This window comes from Nanorana parkeri, unplaced genomic scaffold (assembly GCF_000935625.1).
Source record: "Nanorana parkeri isolate BGI_ZX_2015 unplaced genomic scaffold, ASM93562v1 scaffold735, whole genome shotgun sequence".
In the NCBI taxonomy this organism is placed as follows: domain Eukaryota; kingdom Metazoa; phylum Chordata; class Amphibia; order Anura; family Dicroglossidae; genus Nanorana; species Nanorana parkeri.
Genome location: NW_017307003.1, coordinates 246,519 through 273,804, shown reverse-complemented (window position 1 = coordinate 273,804; position 27,286 = coordinate 246,519). Strand labels below are relative to the sequence as shown.

At 39.6% G+C, this 27,286-nt stretch overlaps 1 protein-coding gene across 1 annotated transcript in view; it reads right to left on the bottom strand.

Moving 5' to 3' along the window:
* ST18 (ST18, C2H2C-type zinc finger) overlaps positions 1-27,286 on the bottom strand; it is a 166,136-nt gene that overhangs the window by 92,801 nt on the left and 46,049 nt on the right. Inside the window, exons 2-4 of the mRNA XM_018564203.1 lie at positions 15,213-15,267; positions 7,882-7,912; positions 659-852 (exon numbers count right to left, since the gene is read on the bottom strand). Of these exons, the coding sequence (XP_018419705.1) occupies positions 659-852; positions 7,882-7,912; positions 15,213-15,267 (280 nt within the window). The remainder of the gene's footprint in view (positions 1-658; positions 853-7,881; positions 7,913-15,212; positions 15,268-27,286) is intronic.

Below are 27,286 nucleotides of genomic sequence, written 5' to 3'. Positions count from 1 at the left end.
TAGTTGTGTGTGTGTGTATGTGTGTGTAAATCACTGATATATTTTTCTAGACAGTTTTATTCCTCTTTTTCATAACGTTTATAATCAGCACCTTTTCTTACAAATTTTTTGTAAAGTTCTCATTTTTATCTGTGCTCACATACCTATTTCCTTAAATTACTGCAGAATTTTAAAGTGTATGTCAAGCCAAAAATGTTTTTTTTTTAGTATTGTATAGAGTGGGGACAGATTAGATCCCCCGTTGGGCTTTTACTGCTATTCATGTCTCCATTAGAGAAATTTACCCTCATTTCCTGTCCTGCTGAAAATGGTTTTAGCAAAGAGGAAATGAGGGAAATAATGCAACAGGGACACAGTGAGAAACAAGCCTTTCTCTACATTACTTTCTGCTTTTTAAAGTTCCAGATAAAACTACAAAAAAATGTTTTGCCAGGATAAACAATTACATAGTAATACAGTGGTATACTTGGTTATTTTCAAAGGGGTATGCATTGTTTTTTTTTTTTTTTTCTATCTACTTCTATCCTGAGCAGTAATTTTGATTTGTTTTTGTAAATCACCCATATACCTTTTTTATATTGACATTATATATGCTATTTTTCAACATTTTCCAATCATTTTACATGGCACACATATCCGCACATCATTGCCTACCTACCTGTAGTAGTACAACATTTCTTCTTCATGAATTTAAAGCTCACAAACTCAGACTTATCCTCACAGTCTTCATCCAACTCTTCACTAGGGTTATAGTGCTGGGGTTTCATTAACAGTGACTTTCTTTTGTTGACTGGAGCTGTGGAACCCTGCTCTTGAAATTTCCTCTTCTTTGACATAGTGCAATTGTAAGCACTAGAACAGAAACATTTAGATATTGATAAATCTGAGTGATTAATATTTTGAGGATTACAAAGTTCATTATAATTATCCTATTTATATTGTTGGAATTCAACATTTGGTTTTAATCTGTGCAGAAGTCTATTCCTGCCTGCAGCAAATTGCATTTTAAATAAAGCATATTTGAAAATCAAATACTTAGTTCTAAATAAGAACATGTTAATCCATGATGTTCAACATTGAGCCAAGAAAACACAGGATAAGGAAATGTTTTCTTTTGCTAATCTTGATGCATAGCAAATACAAAAAAAACTGAGATTCTAGTTTAATTCTTGGAATGTTTTTGTGTAAAACAAATTTATAATATGACAATATTTTGGAATCATTATAGTCAATACATTTGAGTGTGCATACTTGTACAGTTGTATTTTTAAATAATACTTATTTCCCCATCAAAGTTAGAAATAAAAAAAAGGCAAAACTGTATGTATTCATGCTCTTTCAAAAAGTTAGAATCAGTTTTTAGAGTCCAAATTTGTTTAATATAATTGAGGTAACTTTACCCTCCTATAATCACTCCCTTGCTGGTTATTTGGTTGATGAACTGTTGAACTGTTTTTTTCACTTACATCCTTAGATATTCAGCCTGAAGTGAATAGCCGAACGGTGTTCGGCTCACTTCACTTCAGATCGGTCATTCACTCGGCTGCCCTCGGCAGCTTCGTGAATAGACCCCAAAGATCTTCATTGATGCCCTTTAAAGGAGAAGTATTGGGAGAGTAAATGTCAAACAACATAGTTTTTGATGACTTTAAAAATGTTTTTACCTAATAAAGAATTTACAAAAGGAGACAGAAGACTCACCTTTGAAAATAAATAATATATTATTTTACCTTGTTTTGTAAAAACTGGGTCCTGACTAATACTGATTATTATTACAAAGTATAATAATTGTCTTACTTACTGGTTGTCAAAGATCATATTCCTCTAGTCCTGGCCTTGTTTTGAGTTTGACTCAGCCGATCCAACATTTGGATCGGCTGAGCCGAACCTCCGGCAGGCTACTCGATGCTGTTCGGCCTATTCTCATAGATGCCAAAGGGCATTCGGCTCGGCTATTCTGCTCGGTACCCCTGTGGTACCGAGCAGAATAGAAAAACAGTTTAAAAGTAGAAAAAAAATAAAATAGAAAACAACTGGGCGGAGCGAGCAGTGACAGCTAGCTCCGCCCACTGTTTTCTATTGGCCGGGCAGTTCTGCTGCCTTCAGAATAAAAAGAAAAAAACACCATATCTAATAGCGGGAGACTCCTGGAGCATCCGGGAGAGTTGGGCTGTCTGGAGATCTTTCTGTGCAAGTGGCCGTAGCCAACTGTCAGATGACGGCTGGCTCCACCCAGCAGTCAGTAGCAGGCTGTCGGCCGGCCAATGGCTGGCCTTTTGGCCAGCTTCGGCTTTCACTTTGGCTCAGTCGAGCCAAAGCATATGCCTTTGGCTCGACTGAGCCCCTCGGCCAACTTCGGGAGCTGTATGGGCTTTAGTGAATAGCCCGTACAGCAGCCCTTCGGTTCTACTGAACTGAAGGGGTCCTGGGGTCGAAGCTAGCCGAAGGATCAGCTGAAGCTATGGCTAGATCCTTCGGCAGCTTTGTGAATAGACCCCTATATGGAGTGTAATAGGGAAAACGATAGTGAGTTCTCCAAGTGGACCATAGCTCTCTTCTGGTTGGAGGTTAACAAAAACAACAGCAGCAAGAACATCTGATAACATGGGGAAAAGTAATATCATCACAACATATGGAGCCCAGTGGAATAATGGATTGAATTAAATAATCAGTAAATACTGGCTTGTTTTTTAGTTGGACCCAATGTTGGCTCATATAGTGGGCCCATAACCTAAGCATTCATAGTAATTGTCAATAAAAAGGATGTGCTGGATGGCTGTTCAAGGATGTACAACTCTGTGAGCTCATATGGAACACTAAAGCGATCTTATGGAAACCTGTGCAATATTACATCAGAAGTAAGGCATTGTGCATGTTACTAAGGGGTCTATTCACAAAGCTGCCGAGGGCAGCCGAGTGAATGACCGATCTGAAGTGAAGTGAGCCGAACACCGTTAGGCTATTCACTTCAGGCTGGTACGGCTGATTTCAGCCGTATATCGGCTGAAATCAGCCGTACATCGGCTTGCTTCGTGTGGCTTCGGATCAGCCGAACATGCTGAGCATGTTCGGCTGATCCGAAGCCACACGAAGCAAGCCGATGTACGGCTGATTTCAGCCGTATATCGGCTGAAATCAGCCGTACATCGGCTTGCTTCGTGTGGCTTCGGATCAGCCGAACATGCTGAGCATGTTCGGCTGATCCGAAGCCACACGAAGCAAGCCGATGTACGGCTGATTTCAGCCGTATATCGGCTGAAATCAGCCGTACATCGGCTTGCTTCGTGTGGCTTCGGATCAGCCGAACATGCTGAGCATGTTCGGCTGATCCGAAGCCACACGAAGCAAGCCGATGTACGGCTGATTTCAGCCGTATATCGGCTGAAATCAGCCGTACATCGGCTTGCTTCGTGTGGCTTCGGATCAGCCGAACATGCTGAGCATGTTCGGCTGATCCGAAGCCACACGAAGCAAGCCGATGTACGGCTGATTTCAGCCGTATATCGGCTGAAATCAGCCGTACATCGGCTTGCTTCGTGTGGCTTCGGATCAGCCGAACATGCTGAGCATGTTCGGCTGATCCGAAGCCACACGAAGCAAGCCGATGTACGGCTGATTTCAGCCGTATATCGGCTGAAATCAGCCGTACATCGGCTTGCTTCGTGTGGCTTCGGATCAGCCGAACATGCTGAGCATGTTCGGCTGATCCGAAGCCACACGAAGCAAGCCGATGTACGGCTGATTTCAGCCGTATATCGGCTGAAATCAGCCGTACATCGGCTTGCTTCGTGTGGCTTCGGATCAGCCGAACATGCTGAGCATGTTCGGCTGATCCGAAGCCACACGAAGCAAGCCGATGTACGGCTGATTTCAGCCGTATATCGGCTGAAATCAGCCGTACCAGCCTGAAGTGAATAGCCTAACGGTGTTCGGCTCACTTCACTTCAGATCGGTCATTCACTCGGCTGCCCTCGGCAGCTTTGTGAATAGACCCCTAAGCCTCTGTAGAGCATTGTGATGGAAGTCTACACCCTACACAGTGAGGCTGATTTACTAAAATGTGTGAAGATTTGCTTCAATTAGCCAATCATGTGCAGATGAAATAGGCATTTTATTGATATATAATTAAGTTAATCTTCATATATTTTATTGTATTGTTTTATTATTATTTATCTATTTTTGTTGTGTTATTTTAAAATCCATAGTATGAACACCAGTTGGCTTATATCACATGATTTGGAAAGTCGACCCGGCATACCAAATATAATTTTTCTTTTAAATCTTTGCAACATCTGTCTGGTGTTAAAGTTATATATATGGAAGTGTAGCAACCACATGGAGTATGGAATATTAATATCCCCCAGCCTTGTCATGTAAACAGGATGATGCTGAACAGCAAGATTCAATTTGTAGTCATTTTCTACACATAAAATGGTGAATTTGAGTCCACCTGGAAATGATATTGGGACTTGTTCAGTAATCTACTTGCTGTTAGCACATCGTTACCTGACAAAGGATTTAGAGTAACCTCACATTCTTAGCAGCAATATTAACACAAGCCTGAATAAAGTGGGGTATCTACAATTTAAACACTGATCGGTCTATTTAAATTACTTGTTTTGTGAATTTGGAGAAAAAAAGTTATGATTATGGTATATTATTATGTATAACATTGGGTTTTTACATTTACTTATTTATGCGAGATATTATATGTGCAGACACTTTTTTATTTTCTTATTTCTTGTGGTTATTTATAGATGCATTTTATATTTAAGTAACATGACAAAACTGCTATCTTTATGGCTTAATACCATAAATGTTGTTTTAACATGATAAATACCCATGTTTATCTGTTAATCCCCCGTTTGGTAGCTATGGAATCCAAATCCACTGAGAACATCTTGTCTGCAAATCCTTGAGGACTAGGTCAGACAATCTCTATAGCCCTCACATAAAACAAATATATACTTGTTAGAAAAATATTGTACAATTTGTTAAAATAAATATTTTTTAGCATTTATTATAAAACTGTATATCATTTGAATACTGTTAAGAAATGCTTCAATTAATATTAACACTCTTGAAGAAATGGCTAATGTGAAAAAAGAATGCAGGTTATAAAAAACAAACAAACATCTAATGAAACATTTCTAATGAGGAATCAGCATTTATCAAGATACCTTCATTGAAGGAAAAGTAAAAAAGGAACAGTTTTGCAGTAATATATCTAAATTATCTTTCATGTGAAGTTATGGACGCTAACTGCTAGGTCATGTTTTCCTGCTTTAGGCCCCTTTCACACTATCCGATCAGAAGAGGACCTGTACACGGATCTCATCCTGATCGGGGCAGTACGGATTGGATGTCACCACTGTGACATCCCTGTTTGCCCAGTTTTTTCCTCGATCTTGCAATGGAGGGAAACTGAAATGACCGGACCCCATATCAGTCTATGGGGAATTACATGTAAATGGACATCAGATTACCCCCGATCCAGCACAATCAAGTCTGGTAAAAAGTAACACTGTTCCATTTGTTGTTCTAGACCTTGCCAGAGGCGTGGGCAACCAAATGTAAATGGACACCCATCTGTTTAAATCCGGCTGCCCATAGACTTACATTGGGCATAATCAGGTTCGCCTGAAACACTGACAGGTGGACCTGATCAGACCACCCATCTGAAATGGGTCTTAAAACTAGTATGGGATAAAAATTGTAAAATAATTATATAATTAAACTCATATTTAATCCACACTCCCTGTTACCATGGAAATTCTACTATAGTTGTTTAAAGTAGATTTAAACCATAAAGCGGGGTAGGCAACCTTGGGATTTCAGTTGTGGTGGAACTATGCCTGTGGCTGTCAGAGTCTTGCAATGCCTCATGGGGCTTGTAGTTCCAAAACATCTGGAGTGCTGAAAGTGTGTGCCCCTGCCGTAAACCAAAAGCTTGGGAGTCCCATATAAGAAAATTTCCTTTATTTAGTTTGCTTAATCATAAACAATTACAATGTTATTTTATTGTAAAATACTGTTTTCACGTTTTTTTCAACCTTTTTGTATCTAGGCACTATTGATCTCCTCTGCCCTCTTCCAACTACTTCTTGTCTGCAGGCACTTACTTCAGCATCAGCTATCCAGTCTCAACCAGGGGCACATGTGAAAAGGTAACAACACAGAAATGCAACTGAGAGACAGTTGTCACTTTAAAACAGGAAGTGGCAGAATATAGACCAGCGGTGGGCAAACTCTGGCCCTCCAGCTGTGTAGAAAGTACAAATCCCATGATGCATCTGTCTATAGGAGTCATGCCTGTGGCTGGGAGAATCTTGCAATGCCGCATGGGATTTCTAGTTCCAGAACAGCTGGAGGGCCACAGTTTGGACACCCCTGATATAGACCCTTATGGCAGGCTCACAGGCATTATTTTAATGAAAGATGCAGATTTAAAAAGATTGAAAATGACTGTTGAAATTAAAGTCTCTATATAACTATACTGAAATCACATAAACAGAACTCCAGGAAGATATATACAGCACAAATGAATATAGCTCTGCATTCATTAACATTAACACATCATTAAATGTGTTGTTTGTAAAGGAAACTAGTGTAAGTACCTACATTTAACTTGGTATCTCTTGCGTCGGTAACTTGAACTGGTATTGGTAACGCTTGCAGGGCTTAGATTGGAAGAGGGAAAAGCTGCACATGGACCATGTCAGCTCTGTTGCAGTGCGCATATGCTAACAAGAGACATGCCGATACGATGGGAGCAGAGTGACAGAGAGATGAAAGTTCCGGGATTTGTGGTTAGGATCGCCTTTTATAAAATGATCATCACGCTTGAAGGCTCATTTGGATTGGTGTTTGGAACAGAAATGTCAGATACAGCCAACGTGTTTCAGGGGAATTGGGCACCTCCTTCTTCACGGCATGAGCAACAATATGTAATATAATTGTGAAGAACTGTCCTTTGTAGCCCAAATTGGCGCAGGATTAGGGCTGAGAGTCAGTGTGAGCTGTTTGCAGTGAAGACCAGCTGACTGGATCTTTGGGGATTTAGCTGTACTCACTGCAATCAAGTCACACTGACTTACCGTCCCGCCATCCAGACTACAAAGTGTGGTCCTTCTCAATAACATTACATGTTGTTGCTTAAACCCTGAAGAAGTGTCCAATTTCACCAAAACGCATTGGCTACATCTGACATTTGCATTCAAATATGAACCTTCAAATGAGATGACCATATTTTAATACACGCTCTTAACCACACACCCAGGATTTCATCTTCTGATGAGTGTTTTCCCCCAACATGACCAGATATGCAGCAGTCTAGGACCTTAACCTCCCCCCCCCCCCACTTTTTTTTAAAATTTACATTAAAAAACTATTCTTATTCCTAATGATCCAGCACTACTGCATACCTATCAGAGAGATGACAGATGATCAGTCTGCTGCTTCTCCTTTCACTGTCCAGCCACAAACTGGGGGAAGTGGAGACTTGTAATTGTTTCTTAACTGCAGCAGAAAAAGGCCAGTTCTGCTGTTATGTCAGACAACACTGTGCTGTGTGGCAGAATTGTGTAATTCTCTGGAATGGATGTACAGAAATATAAATCCTTTGGCAGGTTATATATGTAACACTTTTTACCAACTATCCTTGCAACAGGAAAGCAGTGTATCCACTCTCTTACAGTATATCTGATGGCCACACACAGGAACAACAATTCTCCGGATGAGTCTGTTAAATGCATGGGGACATCATGAAGAATATTTTTATCACAGAAAAGGATCCATTTGTCCTGACATTATAATGGGGTTATCCTTCAAAAATACTGTGACACGTCTGCTTTAAAAAATGTTTTGTTTTATTTCTTTTACCTGAGTTCTTGTGCTAACGAGTCTTCTTCTACTGTTGAATAAACAGAAATGAGAGTAAGTCAAAGTCTTTGTCAAACACAGAGGCTTCTGTGATACTTTTAAGACATAAATGACTGCTTGAACACATTAAGTAAATAACCAGGGATTGCTATGAAAGTGCTTGCTTATTAGCATTGCTAAAATCTCATATTTTAATGCCTGCAATTTTTTTTTTTTCTAGGACATGTGGTGAGAAAGCTTTGCTCTTGTTAGCATTAAAATGATCTGAGAAAGATGAAAGCTGGTGTTTATCAATACCTGCCCACACAAGGGTACACAACATATTGACAGAGCCAACAGGTGGTTTAAAAATTATTCATGTTGTTATAACAGCGACACTTGCGGAAACACACTCCGTGTAGATAATAAATGAGCAAGCCAGTTTCATTTTAACCCCCGGCTGCAGCGCAGCGTAAAGATAATTCAGGATAACACTAGCATGAAACGCTGTAGGCACATAAGTATCATTAGCTAGCGTAATTCTGTAGTGCTCAAGTTTACTATTTTTGTACACACAAATGGAGCAATGTCACTAATAACAAGCAAAAGCAAAATGGCAAGTCTTAGTTAAACAGTGACTTCAAGGCATTTCTTATGCAAACACACAACTGGGACTTACTCTGGGAATGATTCATAAATGCTAGAGCAAAGGATTTAATTTTGTTTGGCTATAGCAGCCAATCAGGCATTAACTTTCATTTTTTTATTTCCTTTATTTAACTTTCATTTTTAACTTACAGGTGCAGGCTAATTGATTGATTGATTGATTGATTGATTGGAGATCTCCCTCTGACCGGCAGTGTCAATGGAGCATGGAGCCGGGTTCCTTTCCAATCAGCAAGCCGGGCACCGGGTTATGACCTGCCTCCCAGTTTCCTGATTGGCTGGAAAGCTGGCTTCACTTGTTGCTAGTCAGCCTGGCTTCCTAACCAATCAGGAAGTCGAGCAGCACATAATGACCTGCCTCCCAGCTTCCTAATTAGTCAGGATGCCAGGCTGCCGAGGAACAAGTGAAGCCAGCTTCCTAGCCAATGAGGAAGCAGGGAGGCTGGTCATGACGTGTCGTCTGGCTTCCTGATTGGCTAGGAAGCCAGCTTCACTTGTTGCTAGTCAGCCTGGCATATAATGACTTGCCTCCCAGCTTTCTGATTGGTCAGGAAGCCACGCTGCTTAGCAGCAAGTGAAGCTGGCTTCCTAGCCAATCAGGAAGCCAGGCGGCAGGCTTCCTGGTTTGTCAGATAGTCAGGCAGCCTTGGCAAGTGAAGACGGTGTTCTTTCCATAGAACTTTGGCTTCCTAGGTAATCAGGAAGCCAGGCGATGGGTCATGGTCCGCCGCCCGACTTCCTGATAATCGGGGCACAGGGCACCGATATCGGTACTCAGAATCAGTGAGTACCAAAAAAAATATCGGTACTTGTACTCAATACCGGAAAACCGGTATCGGTGCATTCCTACTTCTACCAAAAGACAAGGCCTAGCTGCAACAATGTATATCTTCAGTAAGTTAACTGCTACATTACATTCCAGTTTCTTTTCATTTGATTGAAATGCATTTTTCCCTGGTTACCTACGTCCTCTATAAAGTCAATAAAAATATTAAATAAAAAACTTCTGTCAGGTTTTTATTTTTGCCTATGACCCTATCGGGGAGATTTTCCCTCACTTGCTGTCCCTGTTATGACGGTAGTGGGAACAAACGGTTGCCATCAGGACAGGAAAGGAGAGGCAGCAATGAAAACATTATCCGACATTGTCTAACCCTTCTTTAGTTTAGAATAAATATGTTTTTGTCTGTTTCCCAAAGGAGAGATTTACCATTACTTCCAACCCTGACTGGAAGTGAGGGCAAATCTTCCCGTTTTAATTAAAATTCTTCCCGGAAGATTTGTTCTATTCAAAATGGCATTTCCTTGTTCTTTTCAAAATTGAATTGAATGTTTTGGCTAGAAATTGGCTTCAAGCTTTTTTAAAGAAGAACCCTGGGCAAGTAAAATCATGACCCTTGCAATAGGGCTACTTCTCTGTTGCAAGGGTTAAGTGCTCATTTTGCCTAGGGAGCTAAAATAACAAAGATATACTCACAGGAACCATTATCCCAGCTGGTTCCTAGACTGGTCCCTTCAGCCTCACTCCCCCTCCAGTCCAGCAATGGTATGTCCCTCAGCATCCTCATGTCCTATACACTGTGTATAGAACATGATGACTCACATTGGACTGTAGGGGGAGTGAGGATGAAGGGACCAATCTAAGAGCAGCCGGGATCACAGTTCAGGTGAGTATATCTCTGTTATTTTAGCTCCCTAAGCAAAACAAGCACTTAACCCATGTAATATATTTGCCAAGAGTTCTGCTTTAAGCTTTATGATGACTAACAATTTCATTGCTCGCAAAGGTGCATCATTTGAGAATGGTTTGAGACTTGCTTCCTCACACTACATTTAGTCCTGCCTTCCCAAAGCAGGACTAGATGTAGAGAGCAACTTACTGCCCCGCGCCCGGAACTGCATGTTTCAGGAGTTGGGGGACTCCACACCGCTGCCGCCCCTCTGCTCCCTGCCTCCCCGAGGCCTTGGTGGCCTTGTGTGGAATCCGGCCCTAACTACATGGCACTGAATTGATGGAATATGTTTCTTGTTAAAGTCCAAGATCCTAGTCTGACTTTTTTTTAACAAGATAGCAGAGTGTATTTCAGTGAGCACATATTTAGTATACAAACATGCCGTGTTGTTATACTGTCTTTTTAACTGTCTGTTATATTATACAAAGTACTGTGTGCAAATAAAAGCACTCTCCACAAGGTTTTAAATCTGTAGTCGGACATGAAGTTCATTTCAGACAGTGTTTTGCTCCTTTGTGTTGTGGATAATAAACAAATCAGTGGAAGCAAGGCAGATGAATAAAACAGTGACCCCCCTCTCCACATGCAGCCGGTGATAAACTGGAAGCTTGCATTCACACTGGGAACTGATTAGTGCAACCTTTGGCACAGGCTTTTCTGCAATCCACACTTAAAAAAATACATTTCAGCTTCAAATACATGGATAATTTATACATTTACTGACATTTTTTAAAATTCTTTTATGAAGTTATGTTGAACACAGAGTAAATGACACTCTTTCCTCTTTTTTTACTTTTAATCAGCTAACTATACATATTGCAAATATATATTTCATATTTAGCCTTTTGCAGTTAAGGTGACAAGTGTGTGTCTGGTTCTCTGGCATTTCAGATTCACTTTATGGCCTTATTCTGTAGGTAGGTGTGCCCATAATGCTTACAGTATAGAGGCAAAAGTAAAGAACCCTCCAAATCATTGACTTCCAGTGAAGAGTAATGTTAATACTACAACATACAAAGACAACTAAGGATCTGTTCACATGAAGACTTCTGGGATTCCTGGGGCAAGAACCTACAGATTTCTGCAGAAGGAATGCCAGGTGTCGGCGTTCAGATGAAGCCACTGCACCCGTTGAAGTGTGACATTGACACTCATTTGCAAATTGATTAACTTTACAGAATTGTGCCTTTTACTCTGGAGCATAGAGGGAAAAAACAAAGTGGCTATTATGCTTCATGTTGTGTCCTGTGACTTAGGGATAATCTATCATAGAGCAAAATACCTATGTGAGAAACTTCAGTTGAAAGATGCCATTCTGTGATTCCTAGTTTACAGTATATACAATGTTCATAGAAGTGAAGTTGAACACATTGAGGGGAATTTATCAAGACCGGAGCAGACAAAATCTGGAGCCGCTGTGCATGACAACCAATCAGCTTCTATCTTTCATTTTCAAATCTTACCTCTAAAACTGAAGAGAGAAGCTGCATGGTTGCCATGGGCAACTGCTCCAGATTCTGTCTACTTTAGTTTTGATAAATTCCCCCCATTCAGTATAACTTCTATTGACATAACTTCCTCAGAACTCACATACTGCATACAAACAAATATGGCAACTTTCATTTATGTACTCTTTTTTTTTTTGTAATTACTTCTCATTTGGAATCTTTCTGAAGTGGCACAGTTCCTGGGTAAACATTTCCCATTCTTGAATAAAATATGGTTAATGGTAGAATAGACATTGAGGGGAATGTATCAAAACATCAGCAGACAAAATCTAGAGCAGCTGTTCATGACAACCAATCAGCTTCGCTCTTTAATTTTCAAATCTTAACTGAACAAACTGAAGAGAGGCTGATTGGTTGCCATGCACAGCTGCTTCAGATTTTGTGTGCTCCAGTTTTGAAAAATTCCCCTCTCTGTGTTTCACTTCTGCCAATAAAAATCTTACGCTTCCTGCCATCAATTTTTTCATTAAGGAGAATTATGGGGTGAGTGAAAAACATTCATCCCCATAATTAAAGCCGAGATGTAACACTGAAGCTGTAACAGGTCAGCTCTTTTGATCGGGAAGTCGATCGCTGACTTCTCGATCCTCTCCCTGCAGAGATTCCCCCTCCCCTCTCCAATTATCTAGGGCTGACTGGAGGAACAGCAGAGCCAGCTGTCAATCAGCCAGTGTGGTGGATCTCAACGGTATTGTCGGGATCAGTCCCGGCTGCGGTGCAACTCTGCGCTCTCAGCATATAGCAGGCAATAGCCCGCTATATATTAAGTGTTGGGTCACGGGGGGACATTAGTATATGTCGTCCTGTAACCCTGAAGAGAACAATGCCCAAAAAGGGTTAGGCCATATTTCTCCTTTCACAGTAAACTGACTGTCACATATGTGCATCTTACAGACGCTTGGAGCTAAAGCCGAGTGCCAGGAGAATATAACTGCAGTGTGCACGCCATATCATCTATGACTGTCCAATGGAGACAGACTTAAGACTCAACCAAGAAAGGGGAGTGTGAACCTCCTATTGCTCGATGAGGGCACTCTAAGGCCCCTTTTACACTGGCCAATCAGGAGAGGAAATGTCAACAGATCCTCTTCTGATCAGGGTGGCGTGGATCGGATGCCACAGCTGTGACATCTGTATCCGTACAGTTTTTTGTCCATAAACCGAAAGTGCCGGACCCCATGCAAGTCTATAGGGAATCTGATGTAAATGGACATGTGTCCGTTTTCATCAGATTACCTCCAGTCTGGCATGATACGGTCCATCAAAATGGTTTAATGATCTGTCTGTTTTAACAGAATGAGCCGGAGCCAGAGCTAACCAGGTTTAAACGTACGCTCGTTGGCTGCCCATAGACTTCCAAAGAGTGTCCGATTGGGTCCCACTGAAAAACTGAAAGGCGGACCTGAGTGGACCGCTCATGTGAAAGGGGTCTAAGAGGTAAGTCTGCCATTATGTGCAAGCATACAGTGTATGGTGCATAAGAGCCCATAGACCCACAGTGGCACAATGGTTTAACATCCTGTTAAGGATGAATTCAATAAAACACCTATTACTTGATTGGCTAAATAAGGTAAATTCTGATTTAAAAGGCTCACCTAAAGCAAAAGCACTCAGATTTTGACCTAAGTAAATACATGAGTACGGGCAATTTATGCTTGATGCTGACATCTGAATTGGATGCAATGCCAGAGAACACTTCATTCAGTACTTGTGCTTTATGTTTTTTTCACTTAGCTCTATTTAAAAATCTCATAACTGCTAAAGGCTCAATGGGGTTGATTTACTGAAAAAGTAGAGACTGTTCACTTAGCAAAGTGAATGTTTGCATAAAGTTACTGAATAAATTGAAGCTTTGTTCACTTCAATTATCCAATCACATGCAAGAAAAAAATCTTGTTTTTTCTTGTTTGTTTGTTTTTTTTTTTTAACTTAAACATCATTTTGTACTTAAACATCATCAAAGTGAAAAAAATGTATTTATCAAGATAGGTGAGTATTCACTTTGTAGAAAAAAGATACACCTTTCTGAGCAAACATTCACTTGGCTGTGTGAACAGTCTACAAACTTTTACTAAACAAACCCTACTGAAATATGCAGGTAAACTAATTCCGGTCCTGATTTACCAAAGCATAGAAGTTATATAAGATGAGCCTGTTTTCACATCAAACAACCAATAAGGTGCAGGGAAAGAAATTAAGCTTCTTTGGAATTGAATGTTTGAAGTAAATGCATGCTTACTTCACCACACTGTAATAAATGTACCTAATTTTATGTAAACTCAATTTACACCACTACACACTTCTGTAAAGTACGGTGTGCTGTGTCTGTCAGAGGAAATTACCACCATTTGAGATGGTCCTAATTAGGCCTGAAAAGAGAGTCTGTGTAACAGCTGAAAAAGAGTCACACAATGGAAAGTGGAAGTAGAATCACACAATGAGGCCAAATTTAAAATGGTGAGTGTATATCACAATTTGTTCACCGCTGAACACCACAGTATTACTCTAACACTGTGGCCTGCAGTTTACACTTCATTTATAAAATGCAGATCCATGTATAGAGCCTGTGGGGTCCCATGGAAATTCCCACTGCTGCTAAAATGATACTAAATTCAAACTTAAATCTTAAAAATGGTTTCAAGTACCTTAACTATTAACACAAATGTAACTTATTTGTGCATCACTCATCTGTAGATCCTCAAATTATCTCTGAATTGGGTGGCTACTTTTCTTGTATTTGGGTGGTTACTTTTGTTGTCCATGGTCCCTGTTGTGTTGTAAAGTAGCCACCGCTCCAAGCTCACTCGCGTGATGGACTACAATCTCACATTTAGTTTACTCATTTGACTGAGATTATAGTCCATCACGGGAGTGAGCTTGGAGCAGTGGTTACTTTAAAACACACACACAGGGACCATGGGAAAAAAAAGTAGCCATCCTCCAGAAGGAAGGTCAGTGTCAGCATGAATTCAGAGATGATTTGAGGATTTACAACCGAGTGATGCACAATACGATACATTTTTGTTAATAGTTAAGATACCTGAATGCATTTTTAAGATTCAACTTTTGAGTTTAGTGTCACTTTGATAATTGAGGGATAGGCTGGTCAAATAACTTTAACAAATCACTGACTGGACTCTCCCTCTTCTGACTTTTTTATTTCCCTCCATTTGAATGGCGCACCACTTGCTTTGGACTCTGCTGTGCTTTATAAAAAGATCCCTGGGAGACAGTGCAAATGATGTCACAGAATGCAGAGACTACCTCTAATGTCGGTAATATTTGTGCGGTTGCAAACCGTGTGTTTGTTTTTGTTCTGGCAAAAGCAAAATAAATACAAACAGTTTTGTTCTAGTTTTATCAGGTATTTAGTTGAGCTGACTTTTAAAGGTTAATTATACATTGATAAACAGATCTTTGACCTTGTATAAACATTGCAACATACCTTTAATTTCTTTTGAGAGTATGCATAGATGCGTGTCTTCTCCATCTACAGCCATCTAAAAAGAATTCATACATTATTTATTGAATTAACATGATATATCATTCTCATTTCAAGGGTCAATCCACCTAAACCTGATATTTTAGTTTTTGGTAGACTCTGTTGGTCAGAGACTCTGTTGGTGAGAGCTCTACACACCTGCTGGGGTTAGTACTCTCCCTATTGTTTAATTTATTTTTATTATGGACATTTCAAAAGGATATGTGCAAAGGTGGCTGAGAATATCCAAATCTCTTAAGAAGGACAGGAACAGGCAATATACAGGGGCCTGCATTTTATGAATGAAGTGTAAACTGCAGTAATTATGGCAGATAGTTCTTGCTCTTGGGCCAGGCATACATATAAGAAGCCATGGTCTCACTCAGTCCATCAGGTTCCACCTATATCTAAAAAATCACTGTAGCGTGGAATGACCCTTTAAATAATAACATCAATGTAGTAAAGAACACTATCACACCCACTCATCTGTCAAAGTTTATCAATAATTATCAAAGTTCTGTGTATTAAAAAAAATGTACATGCAATAAGCTTTGGTTGAGGTGAGTGAGTTGTGTTGAGTCCTAAACTAGCTAAAACATTAAGTGCAGTCTACAGATTCTTTGGTTTCATTGTTTACTGCACATCATTACACTTTGCACTATCCACTAATGTTGCTGCAGATTGCTGTACAACATTGCTCTTTGCCTTATGTCAACTATCTAAAAATTGTCATCAAAACCTTTGCATCTATCAATGCAAAATGTCTTCAAACAACAGCAGGATCCTGTTTTCTATATCATCCGGCAGACTGGTTTCACCAGCAATAATGGCATTTAAACGCTGCTAAAATAACAGATCAGATAGGCTACAATTTTAGATTTACCAGCAGGCACTGTTGCAATTAATTCTAAGACTTCAGCTTCTGATTGGGCAAACATAGAGAAACATAAGTGGCAGAGATAGTTTCTGACGAGCAGGAGTTGCCCGAATATAGATGGAGGAGTTATTGCAAAAATAAATAATTAAACAAAATGAAACATATCAACATATAGAAGCATAATAATGCCGTGAATGTTAATTTATGTTATATAACATATTCTACCGTACTGCTCTCTTGCTATTGTGCAATTGCTGTTATTGTGTTATATTATACAATTTGTTTTATTCCCAATATTATCCAAATATTATCAAAAAGTGTAAATAAAAGTAGAGCATGCCTTTTTAACAGATTTCATATAAAGGTTATATAGAATGAGAATATATTTGGTGATCTTGGGTTAACAAACTGAGCAAAATGTAACTTTAGAAGCAAGCAAATACAGGGTGCAGTAGCACACACTGCAGCAGTTTTTAAGATGGTCTTTTGTTTTTATTTAATGCTTTGTGCTAGTAAGTTGTGTGCACACTAAAGATGAACAACTTCCTCTTTGTGGAAGCAATTGTAATGTGAAGCATTATCTATTCTCTGCTGCTGAGTTGTGATTGAAGGCACTGACCTGCCATAGACTTATAATAGGGGAGCAGGTGTGGCAATGATGGACTTTAATTTCCTTTAATAAACCTTTTATGTGCCACACTTTTACTGCCATCCGACGCTCTCCAAGGTCCTGCACATAATAGGTTCATTACTTTTGATTACTATAGTCTATTGAGATAAACAACTCTTGAATGCTGTATATATTATGCACAGATATACTATTGTGTTTTTTATAGCAGGCAAGTCTACAGACAAAATTAAAAGCAGTCTGTGCCTCCATTCAGGAAAGAATTACTACTTGATCAAAACCTAAGTAAATGCCATGAAATTATTTTATTGAAATATCTGCTTGTTTCATTGGTCTTCTATACACCTTTTATGGACACACAATATCCTCAATTATTCTGTATTTCATGAAGTTTATCCATTATTAAAAATTATTTTTTTGCAAACGACCTACATTTAGGGACACATAAAAGATTGGCCACAAAGCATCTAAAATGCCATGTAACTCTGTTTAATCATAGATTTATTTTAATAAGAATTAAATAACACACTGCTCTTTCTCAGTGCTTTTAATACAGCTTTTTGTCTATGCATCCAGCTTTTATTTATCTTCCAAGGTACAAATATTTAAATGCATTGTACATTTGTACATGTAGGGTACTAACATTTTTAGGAAAAAAATCTATTCTTCCCCTATCCTCTATATAGTCAAAACATTCAACCTCAGATTATATAGACCATTCACCCCAATCCCTTCCCCCAATCTTTCATTCTAATGTCCCTGAGATGGTCATATAGGCACATAGACTGTGGAATCAGATTGAATGAAAGCCAAGTACATACTAATATATTCTTGGACTGAAGGAGGAGACCCAAGCAGATATTAGAAGAGCATAAAATCTCTCAACACTTGGGTAAGATAAACATTGTGCAATATTTCATTTGATTGATTGCCCATTTGATTTGATTTGATTTGCTTCATTTGATTGCCCATTTTAGCAAAAAAAGAGGTTCTCAGAACACCAGGTACAGAAGAGGTTAGTTGGCAGAGAAGGTGTTAAAGAAATGATGGGGTCTATTCACGAAGCTGCCGAAGGATCTAGCCGTAGCTTCAGCCGATCCTTCGCCTAGCTTCGGCCCCAGGACCCCTTCAGGTCAGTTGAACCTAAGGGCTGCTGTACGGGCTATTCACTATAGCCCGTACAGCTCCCGAACTTGGCCGAGCGGCTCAGTCGTGTCGGAGGCATATGCCTCAGCTCGGCTGAGCCGCACTGAAAGCCAAAGCTGGGCGAGCGGCCGGCCATTGGCCGACCGACAGCGTGCTTCTGACAGCTGGGCGGAGCCAGCCGTGATCTTACGGCTGGCTACGGCCACTTGCAGAGAGATCAGCGTCCCTAGTTACCAGCTAACCAGGGACACTGATCTCCAGACAGCCTAACTCTCCCTGGCGCTCCGGGAGTCTCCCGCTCCCGGCCGCCAAGGAGAGCAACACTGCTTTTTTTTTATTATTCTGACATGGAGCCATGTCAGAATAGAAAAAAAAATAAAAAATTTCACCATAGGAATGCATTGCTAGATTCCTATTGGCTATTTCAATTTGCAATAGCCAATAGCAAACTAGCTATTGTACCCGCCCTGAAAGCACACCGCAATGCACATTAGTGCGATGCCATGCGTAGCATTGAGAAATGTGTGTAGGGTTGCCATTCAGAAAAAAATGGCATACAAAAGCATTCCACATCCACACCTAGGTCTTTAAATAGGTAAGCTCTTTCACTTTATTTCATTCAGTAGTACAAAACATGCAAGCTCTTGCAATTTACAAGTAACGTTTCAAGCCATGTCCAAATCTTTATCTAGCTAGGAGCATGATCCTTCCTTGATATCTTTTATTTCTAGTGAGAGTTTTGTGTTATTGGCAGCTCTTAGTCCAAATTGCTGGATTGTATTGTGTATGAACAACAAATGATATATTAACTGTGCTAATCTGCATATTTTATATCCATTTAGTCTTTTTCTTCACAATTGTTTTCTGTCAAGATTTTTAACATGTCATTTTTCAAAGACTGACATTGAATGGCCTTGATTGTATTGATAATGTGTGCATATACCCATTTACCCAATAATACCCATTTATGTTTTTCTATTGTGACTGTACACGATTTAGAATTATACATTGGGTCCAATAAAAAAGGTTTACAACTTGCTGGTAGCCATGTGTCTCCTATCTATGAGATTGTGTGGGGAAAGAACCATCTACATTTTTTGTTTCCCTCATAAAAAAAAAACAACTAAGAGGGTTATTCACAAAGCTGCCAAAGGCAGCCGAATGAATAACCGACCCGAAGTGAAGTGAGCCAAACGCTGTTCGGCTATTCACTTCAGACTTGTACAGCTGATTTCAGCCGTATATCGGCTGAAATCAGCCGTACATCGGCTTGCTGCGCATGGCTTCGGGTTGGCCGAACATGCTGACCAAAGTGCAGAATGAGTTCGACTCAGCCGATCCAACATATGGTTACCAACATTCCTTGGTAACCAGGGGACGCTGAACTGTCATGCAGTACCACCCAAAAACTATCTGCTAGATCAACTAGAATATATAACACTAAGGGGTCTATTTATAAACAACTTGCAGAACCATTCATCCTGCAAAACTCTGAGAATGTTTGTTTCGTGCAAATAGAAAACATGAGCATTCTTTGTTTATTTTCTTTCCAAGTCAAATGTAATGTAATACTGCATTATGCTCACTAGATGGAGCTAGGGAGATTGTGCCATAATGTGGTATTACATTACATTCAATCTGAAAAGAAAATATACAAAGAACATTTGTTTTTCCTCTGTTCACACAGAAAGAACATTCTCAGGGTCTTCGTAGGGCAAATGGTACTGCAAATTGTTCCCTAAAGTTTAAATTGCATAGGCATTGTAATTTAGGCACAGTACAGTTTACTGGATGGCATAGCAGCTCACAGACTTATTTTACATTTTGTCTGGAGTTCATCAAATGTTACATTACTATTTGCTCATTTAGTGGAGAATTTCAATATTTACTATTAAAACAATACTAATAATATTTATTGAGGTTAATCTTAGCTAGTAAGTGAAAAACATTTCATACTGTTCACATGCCAGAAGGTTCATGTAATATTTACTACATGTAATGCTCATTATTAATGTCCTAGCTATTATTTAAACACCATCGAGAGCCAAGAGTAAGACAAAACCTACCATGTATTGCTCATAAACAGAGCACTAACTCTTTGATGTTCTTTAAAAAAAAAAAAGCACTGCTACATTTTTTTTGTCATGACATTATTTGAGTAACTATATGAAAATGATTTTAGCAAATGAGTTCTAGGTAGTAGGAAAACAAATAGGTCCCATCTGTTGAGGAAATTAGACCTTAACTTCAAAGGGTTTCTGACAAGACATTTTAAGCAGATTCTTAATATTTCATTCTTAATATTTCAACTGTATTCTAATACGACTTTCAATGTACAGTCAACCGTAAATGGATGGGCCATAGACAGCTTAAATGTGGACATTGTCTCTGAAGCCATATACACTGTACAGCTTCCAAGCAACTTTGCACAACTGGCAGAGCTGAATGTAAAACAAAACCATATGTTATGTTCTTTTGCCAAAGCAAATAATTCTATTATTCCCCCAGGTAACAAACATGTGCCAAGTATTTCTATTAGAGTGTATCACGAAGGCATTGAAGGGCAGAGAAACAAACGTGTCAGTGGGGAACCACAGATAAGCAAGGAGTTCAGAGACAGCAGCACCATACAGTGTGTCATAACAATTTGTCATTTTGTTAAAACAACAATAATATATTATAGGCTTCTGGGACTGAAAGTCAGTCACCTCTTTCCCGATTCACAGTACATACTGTACATTTCCATACATTATATTGGTGGTTTAGTGCACACATAACTCCCAACAGCTCGCATTTTCATCACTGGTGCTTAAAAACACACAGACTGGAGTGACATAAGCATCATCCCCCTGCCAGTATCATCTCTTTTACATATAACATGTTCCTGCATTTATAATAATGGCAGGGAAAAAACATATTAAAGATGAACTCCAGCCAAAAATATCAAGATAAAAAATGAATAGCCCATTAGAAGATAAAATAACAAAAACAGTTTTGGTGCAACAGTCACTTTCAATCAAGAGATTGCCCCCACAGTTCTTTCTTCTGCCACTAGATGTCCTGAGTTTAAAGCAGAACTCCAGGGAATTTGTTTATTAGCCCGTGCAGTGTGTCCACCTGCCGCACTGCAAAAGTGAAGTCCTCATTTTGGTCTAGGGAGGAAAACAGGTTATACTAACCTGATCCATGGAGCCGGCTGTGACAGTGCTCCCTCCAGTCTGTCTTGTCCTCCTTTGCATCGATGGAATGTCCATTGTGTCCTCACATCCTATACACCGTGTATAGAACATGATGACTCACAGACTTTAGACCGCTGCAGCAGAGGGGGAGAGAGGGATCGGTGTAACAGTAAGCCAACTGTGGCTGGACAGTGAAATGAGAAGCAGCATAGTGATGAACTCATGTCTCAATTACTCTATTCTCTCCTACTATCTGCATGCTTCTGCTCAGCACATGAACTGATTGGCTTATTGTACTGCTTCTTATTCTCACACTCCAGCTCCAGGGATTGCAACAGGCTGATACCAGGTCAAATTCAGGTATTTACTTTGCTTGCATGAAAATATATATATTTAGTTATGTATTCATAACTACAGAGCTGCATTATTTGTGCCCTTTATATTTGCCTAGAGTTCAGCTTTAACTATAGATATACAGGAAAAGAATGCATTGCACCTCTGTCCTCTATAGGCACAAGCCTGTTAAATGCAGCTATGGTAATAATAAAAATAAACAAATAAATGCAAATGAAAAAAGAAAAGAGATGGAACATACTAAGTATAATAACCAGCATGCCAAAACCCTGATCTTAGTTTTGCTACATTTTGTAATTTATGCGCCATCTCTGTTAGGGTCCCTCAGCTAAGATTTCCACCACATTTGGGGCACTTGGAGAGTATGCGGTTGTTTCACTAAAAGCAAATAGGCTTTTCACTTTGCTAGGGAATTTGTACCGTACTTCGCAGGGGACGTTTTACCTTAGCTAAGTGAGTGAGGTGAAGCTCTGCTGACTTCTATCCCCCAATCATATGGAAGCAAAAATACTGTTTTTAACATTTTTCTTAAACATGATTGGGTATTATTTGCAAAATTAGATTTCACCAAGCTAAAGGGAAAATTGCCTTTAAAAGTGCAAATTTCCTTACAATGTGAACAACCTATTTACCTTTAGTAAATCAACCCCTACATCTCTATCTATCTATCTATCTATCTATCTATCTATCTATCTATCTATCTATCTATCTATCTATCTATCTATCGTACATATATGTTATTTGTAGAAGAGTGAAAGTTATTTTATACCAAGTGCAATTGTTCTTAAAGGAGATCTATGAGGTGAGTGAAAATCAACAATGAAACTGTCACACGTTGGCTCAATAGATCGGGAAGTGAGCGAACGCATACTTCTCAATCATCTCCCGGCAGAGAGCGGTGACTGTCAGTCACCGCTCCCCGCAGGGATTCCCCCCTCCCTGCTCTGATCCTCCAGCCTTGACTGGAGGAATGGATGGGGGAGGGGTGGCATAGCTGGCTCTGCCTCTAGATAGGCAGAGCCAGCTGTCATTCATGCATCTGGGTGGATCTCGACAGCATTGCCGGGATCCGTTCTGGCTGCGGTGGTCTCAGTATACGGCAAGCTTTAGCTCGCGATATACTGAGCTTTGAGTCACAGGAGGATGCTAGTATATGTCCTCTCGTGACCCTTAAGAGAACTAAGGGGGAAAACACTTTCCCCATAGTTCCCTTTTAAGTAATATGCAATTATGAAGGAATGTTTATGTGTTACAGAATGTTCTGCACAAGATAAATGCAACTTGGATAGTTAAGGGTGCTAATGTCACACTAGAAAAACAAAGTATCCAAATAATCCAAGTTTCACAGGCTAAAACAAATATCCTATTACACAGCAAATAATATAATAAAGAATGTCTGTACCACACAGACGTATCATAGCAATTCATGTAGATTTCAGTGTGACTGTGGTAATATATGTACTACAAAATTAGTGATTATGTTTGCTAGAAATCTATTCATCATATTAAAAGAGGTATGAATAGATTTTTCATAAGGGGTTACCATGTGTATCACTGACAGCTGGCCTACTGTGCAAAGAGTAGTGCTGGAAAAACAAATAACAACCAATCAGATTTCATATTTCTTTCTTTTAAATTACCTGTTATTAGTTTCATGATAAACAAGAACTTATACCAGTGGGCTAGTTATCATAAAAAAACGTTTGTGGAACTCAAGTAAGCCTTGTTATGTACTGTAAACAGACATGTTTACCGTAGGTATTTGGGAAGCCTATTATCTATTTACACAATTTTTGTATTTCTCTGTAGGTGTGCACAAATGGTCACTATAATCACTCCCCAGTTATAAAATATATTTTTTTCCTGTCTATCCAGCCATTGCTTTGTCTCAATGCCCCCTTCTACAATATAACCAATTAAACAAAAGAATGAGTTTCAAGTTCTCTGTGGGTACAATTATTTCTCTAGGGAGTCTCAACTCCTGACATGTGTCTGACCTCTGTCTGACCTTTTATGTGCTGTCTAATCACTTACCCCATTCAGCACCTCTGTATAGGAGACTGCATACATGAAGCTGTGTTAGTAACACCTGTTTTTTGCCATTTCAAAAGCCAGTGCAAGTACTCTCAATGCCTGTCTGGTTTGTAATCTTAACTAATGGGCAAAGAAAAAAATGGGGATTTGATGCAAAGAGGATTGGACATAGAGTAGCATCACTTACAATTATTTTAACATATATTTAATGAATATTTTACACACATAGATTCAATGAAAAGTTTTACACTTGTCAAAATCACTTCTCAAGTTACTTGGGAAGTTCTTATGGGATGTTGTTTAGAAGTTGGATGGTTGTATTAAGCCTGAAAATTGGCTCTTTACAAGCTACACAGTGGAACAAAATTAATGATGCACATTTCACAAGCTTCAGTTTGACCTCATTGACTTCAAATCCAGGTCCGACAAACCAATGTACTCATCAGTAGACCTTATAAATACTTAAAAATAAATATAAAAAATAGATTTTGCTTAATTGCTTTCCATCAAAGTTTGTCATGACCGGCGATGTTAACCCATCAAACTGGTATTGTGACATGCTTGTTGAATTTTTTGAGATATTTTGGGCAATGGACAACTTGCTGCCATGATTTTGCTAAGGAGTGTAATAATAAGTACTGTCTTGCACTGTCTTATGAAGCTGATAAGGTTATAGTTTGATTGGAGTATTATTTCTCAAAGAATAGTAAAAAAGAATGAGGATATTGCCTGAAGCAGTTTTAAAAATAGTCTAAAATGTAAATGTTCACCTCTTGTAAATATGCTTCATAAAAGCCAGGGATTCCCTTGTCAGAATTTCGATGCAGTTATTTTGTTTTTGAATGTTTTTTTAAGATGATGTATTTAATTTATTTTTACCTAGATTGTCAATAAATGAACTGAAACACATTGGGGAGTAGTAGGTCTGCTGCCCAGGTCCCTGATGCCAAACCGATTAGCATCCAAATAAACACACAGCAGCACATCATCTGCACAATACAATTTTTTCTACTATTTTAATAGTGTTTCTCCGAGAGCTCGTTTTCAACTTTCTTTAGTGGCAAGTTGGTTCTCAGGGGGAAGACTCGCTTCCTAATGCTCACAGCTTCTATCCAGTCTAAAGGAACCGTTTGCTGTCATATGCATTCAACCCTCTGCCCTAATCCCATCTGCTGTCTATTTCATCCCTTGGGACTCTGAGTTAAGACAACACAGCTGAGATCCACTTAGAAAAGTACATATAGTACATAAAGTACATAAGTACATAAAGTACATATATAAATACTATGTAATAATAATAATAATATAGGATGTATAAAAGAAAATGCATGTACACTGTGAAATCTAGCCATCGTGGTATCCACCAGGGGAAAAAACAAATCTTGAAAATGTGCATAATTATATATATATATTTACTGTATGTTTTGTAGAAAATTGAGCCATATATGAAACACACAAATATGCATATAAGTTAAAAAAGTTATTGGGACTTTTGGTTTTACATTATGCATACAAGCTGAGTTAATCAGTGAACACAGGGAAGGTATAATTGCAATGCCAGTTGAAACACTGACATTATTAAAACACTGGCTACTCACCTTTGAAAAATCTCTGTGTTTGCACATTGACTGAACCTCTTTTAGGTAGTAGAGGCCTGCAACAGGGTATGTTGTCCATGTATAACTATGATCCTCTCTATATAAACAGATCATTGTGGTAGGTTGTAAGTATAATTTAACTTAAAGATTGATGCCAAATGGCAACTATCGCACTATTATTTTAAATTTCTTATTAAAATATTTTCCTTTATTGGTTCATTTATGTCTTCACATAAATATTTGTATTTACTGTCTGCACCCTTCACCAACTTTGCCAAATCAATAATGCAAGCCATGCAACTTTTCTCTAGCTAATAGGGGTACTATATCAATTTCTAGTCTCTTTTTTACTGTCTGGTAAATCTGTTTCTCATTCTCAGTTTCCTCTCTTTATTTTTTTTTCAAATCTCTTGTTTCTCATATTCTCCCCTCAATGTATCTTATATCCTAATCTCATTCCAGATTTTTTTTTCCTTTCACCCTAAAAAAATTCACCAATTTTTACCTAGTTTTCCATTTTTAGCTTCATATTTTATTTTGCATGGTTTCCATCAAAAGTGCTCAAGTGTAAATTATGCACTACATGTTTTGCCACAGGCAGTGGTTAGTCAGGAGTTCTTAGTGCTAAATATTGTGCCTTTGTGTGGAAAATTTCTTTTTTTTTTTCTCTATTCTGACATCGCTCGTGTCAGAATAAAGAAAAAAAAAGACACAGCAGTGCTTCTCTCCTTGGCGGCCGAGAGCCGCCGTACAATAGGAAACTATTGGGTGGAGCTACCTGTCACTGCTAGCTCCGCACAATCGTTTTCTATTTACTTTTTTTTACCTTTTTTTAACTCTTTTTCTGTTCAGCTTGGTACCTCTGAGGGACCGAGCGGAACAGCAGAGCCGAAGCCGCTCAGCGGTGTTTGGCTATTGACTCACTGCTGTTCAGCATCTTTAAGAATAGGCCGAACAGCTGTGAGTAGCCTGCCGGAGGTTCGGCTCAGCCGATCCAGATGTTGGATCGGCTGAGTCGAACTCCTTCTGCACTTCGGATCGGCCGAACATGGTGAGCATGTTCGACCGACCCGAAGCCACGTGAAGCAAGCCGATGTACGGCTGGAATCAGCCGTACCAGCCTGAAGTGAATAGCCGAACAGTGTTCGACTCACTTCACTTCAGGTCGGCCATTAACTCAGCTGCCTACGGCAGCTGTGTAAATAGACCCCATTATCTTAAATGGCTTAGTTACCTGCAAAAGCCTCCCTTGTGTAGACATCCAAAAGCCCTGAGACTTCTGCTGGGCGCCACCATCTTGGATGCCATGTCAACAGCCCTAGCAGACTCAGAGCTCTCACTCAAGTGACACTCAGTAGTATTCCACTTCACACCTTCCCTGGCTGCCACATAGGAGGTTATGTAGGGAGGTGAGGGAAGAGATGGAGGAGCTTCCAGCAAAGACAGTAATTATACACTTCTCAAAGAAGAGAGGGCTATCACACGACAAGAGGGAGGGGATAGCAATTTCTGAGGCACATTGCAATTAAATAACAAGTCATTCATGGAAAGGAAAAATGTTGTAAGTAAGCATTTAAAATTCTTGACTTGTCTGTGCTTTTAACTGTTTGTTTAGGAAATTTGTTGAGGTTTAGGTGAGATACTTAGGGGTCTATTCACAAAGCAGCCGAAGGATCTAGCCGTAGCTTCGGCTGATCCATCGACTAGCTTCGGCCCCAGGACCCTTTTGGCTCAGTAGAACCGAAGGGGTGCTGTACGGGCTATTCACTATAGCCTCTACAGCTCCCGAAGTCGGCCGAGTGGCTCAGTTGAGCCGAAGGCATATGCTTTGGCTTGACTGAGCCGAGGTGAACGCCGAAGCTGTCCGAGCGGCCGGCCATTGGCTACTTGTAGAGAGATCAGCATCCCTGGTTATCAGCTAACCAGGGACACTGATCTCCAGACAGCCCCAACTCTCCCGGGCTCTCCGGGAGTCTCCCGCTCACGGCAGCCCTGGAGAGAAACACTGTTTTTTCTTTGTTTTTTTTATTCTGACATGGAGCCGTTGGCTGTCGTCAGAATAAAAAAAAATTAAATATATATTTTCACCATAGGAATGCATTGTTTTTGTTTGTTTTTTTTTTTTACGGCAGCAGAACTGCCGGCCAATAGAAAACAGTTGGGCGGAGCTAGCTGTCACTGCTAGCTCCGCCCAATCATTTTCTATTTATTCTTTTGTACTT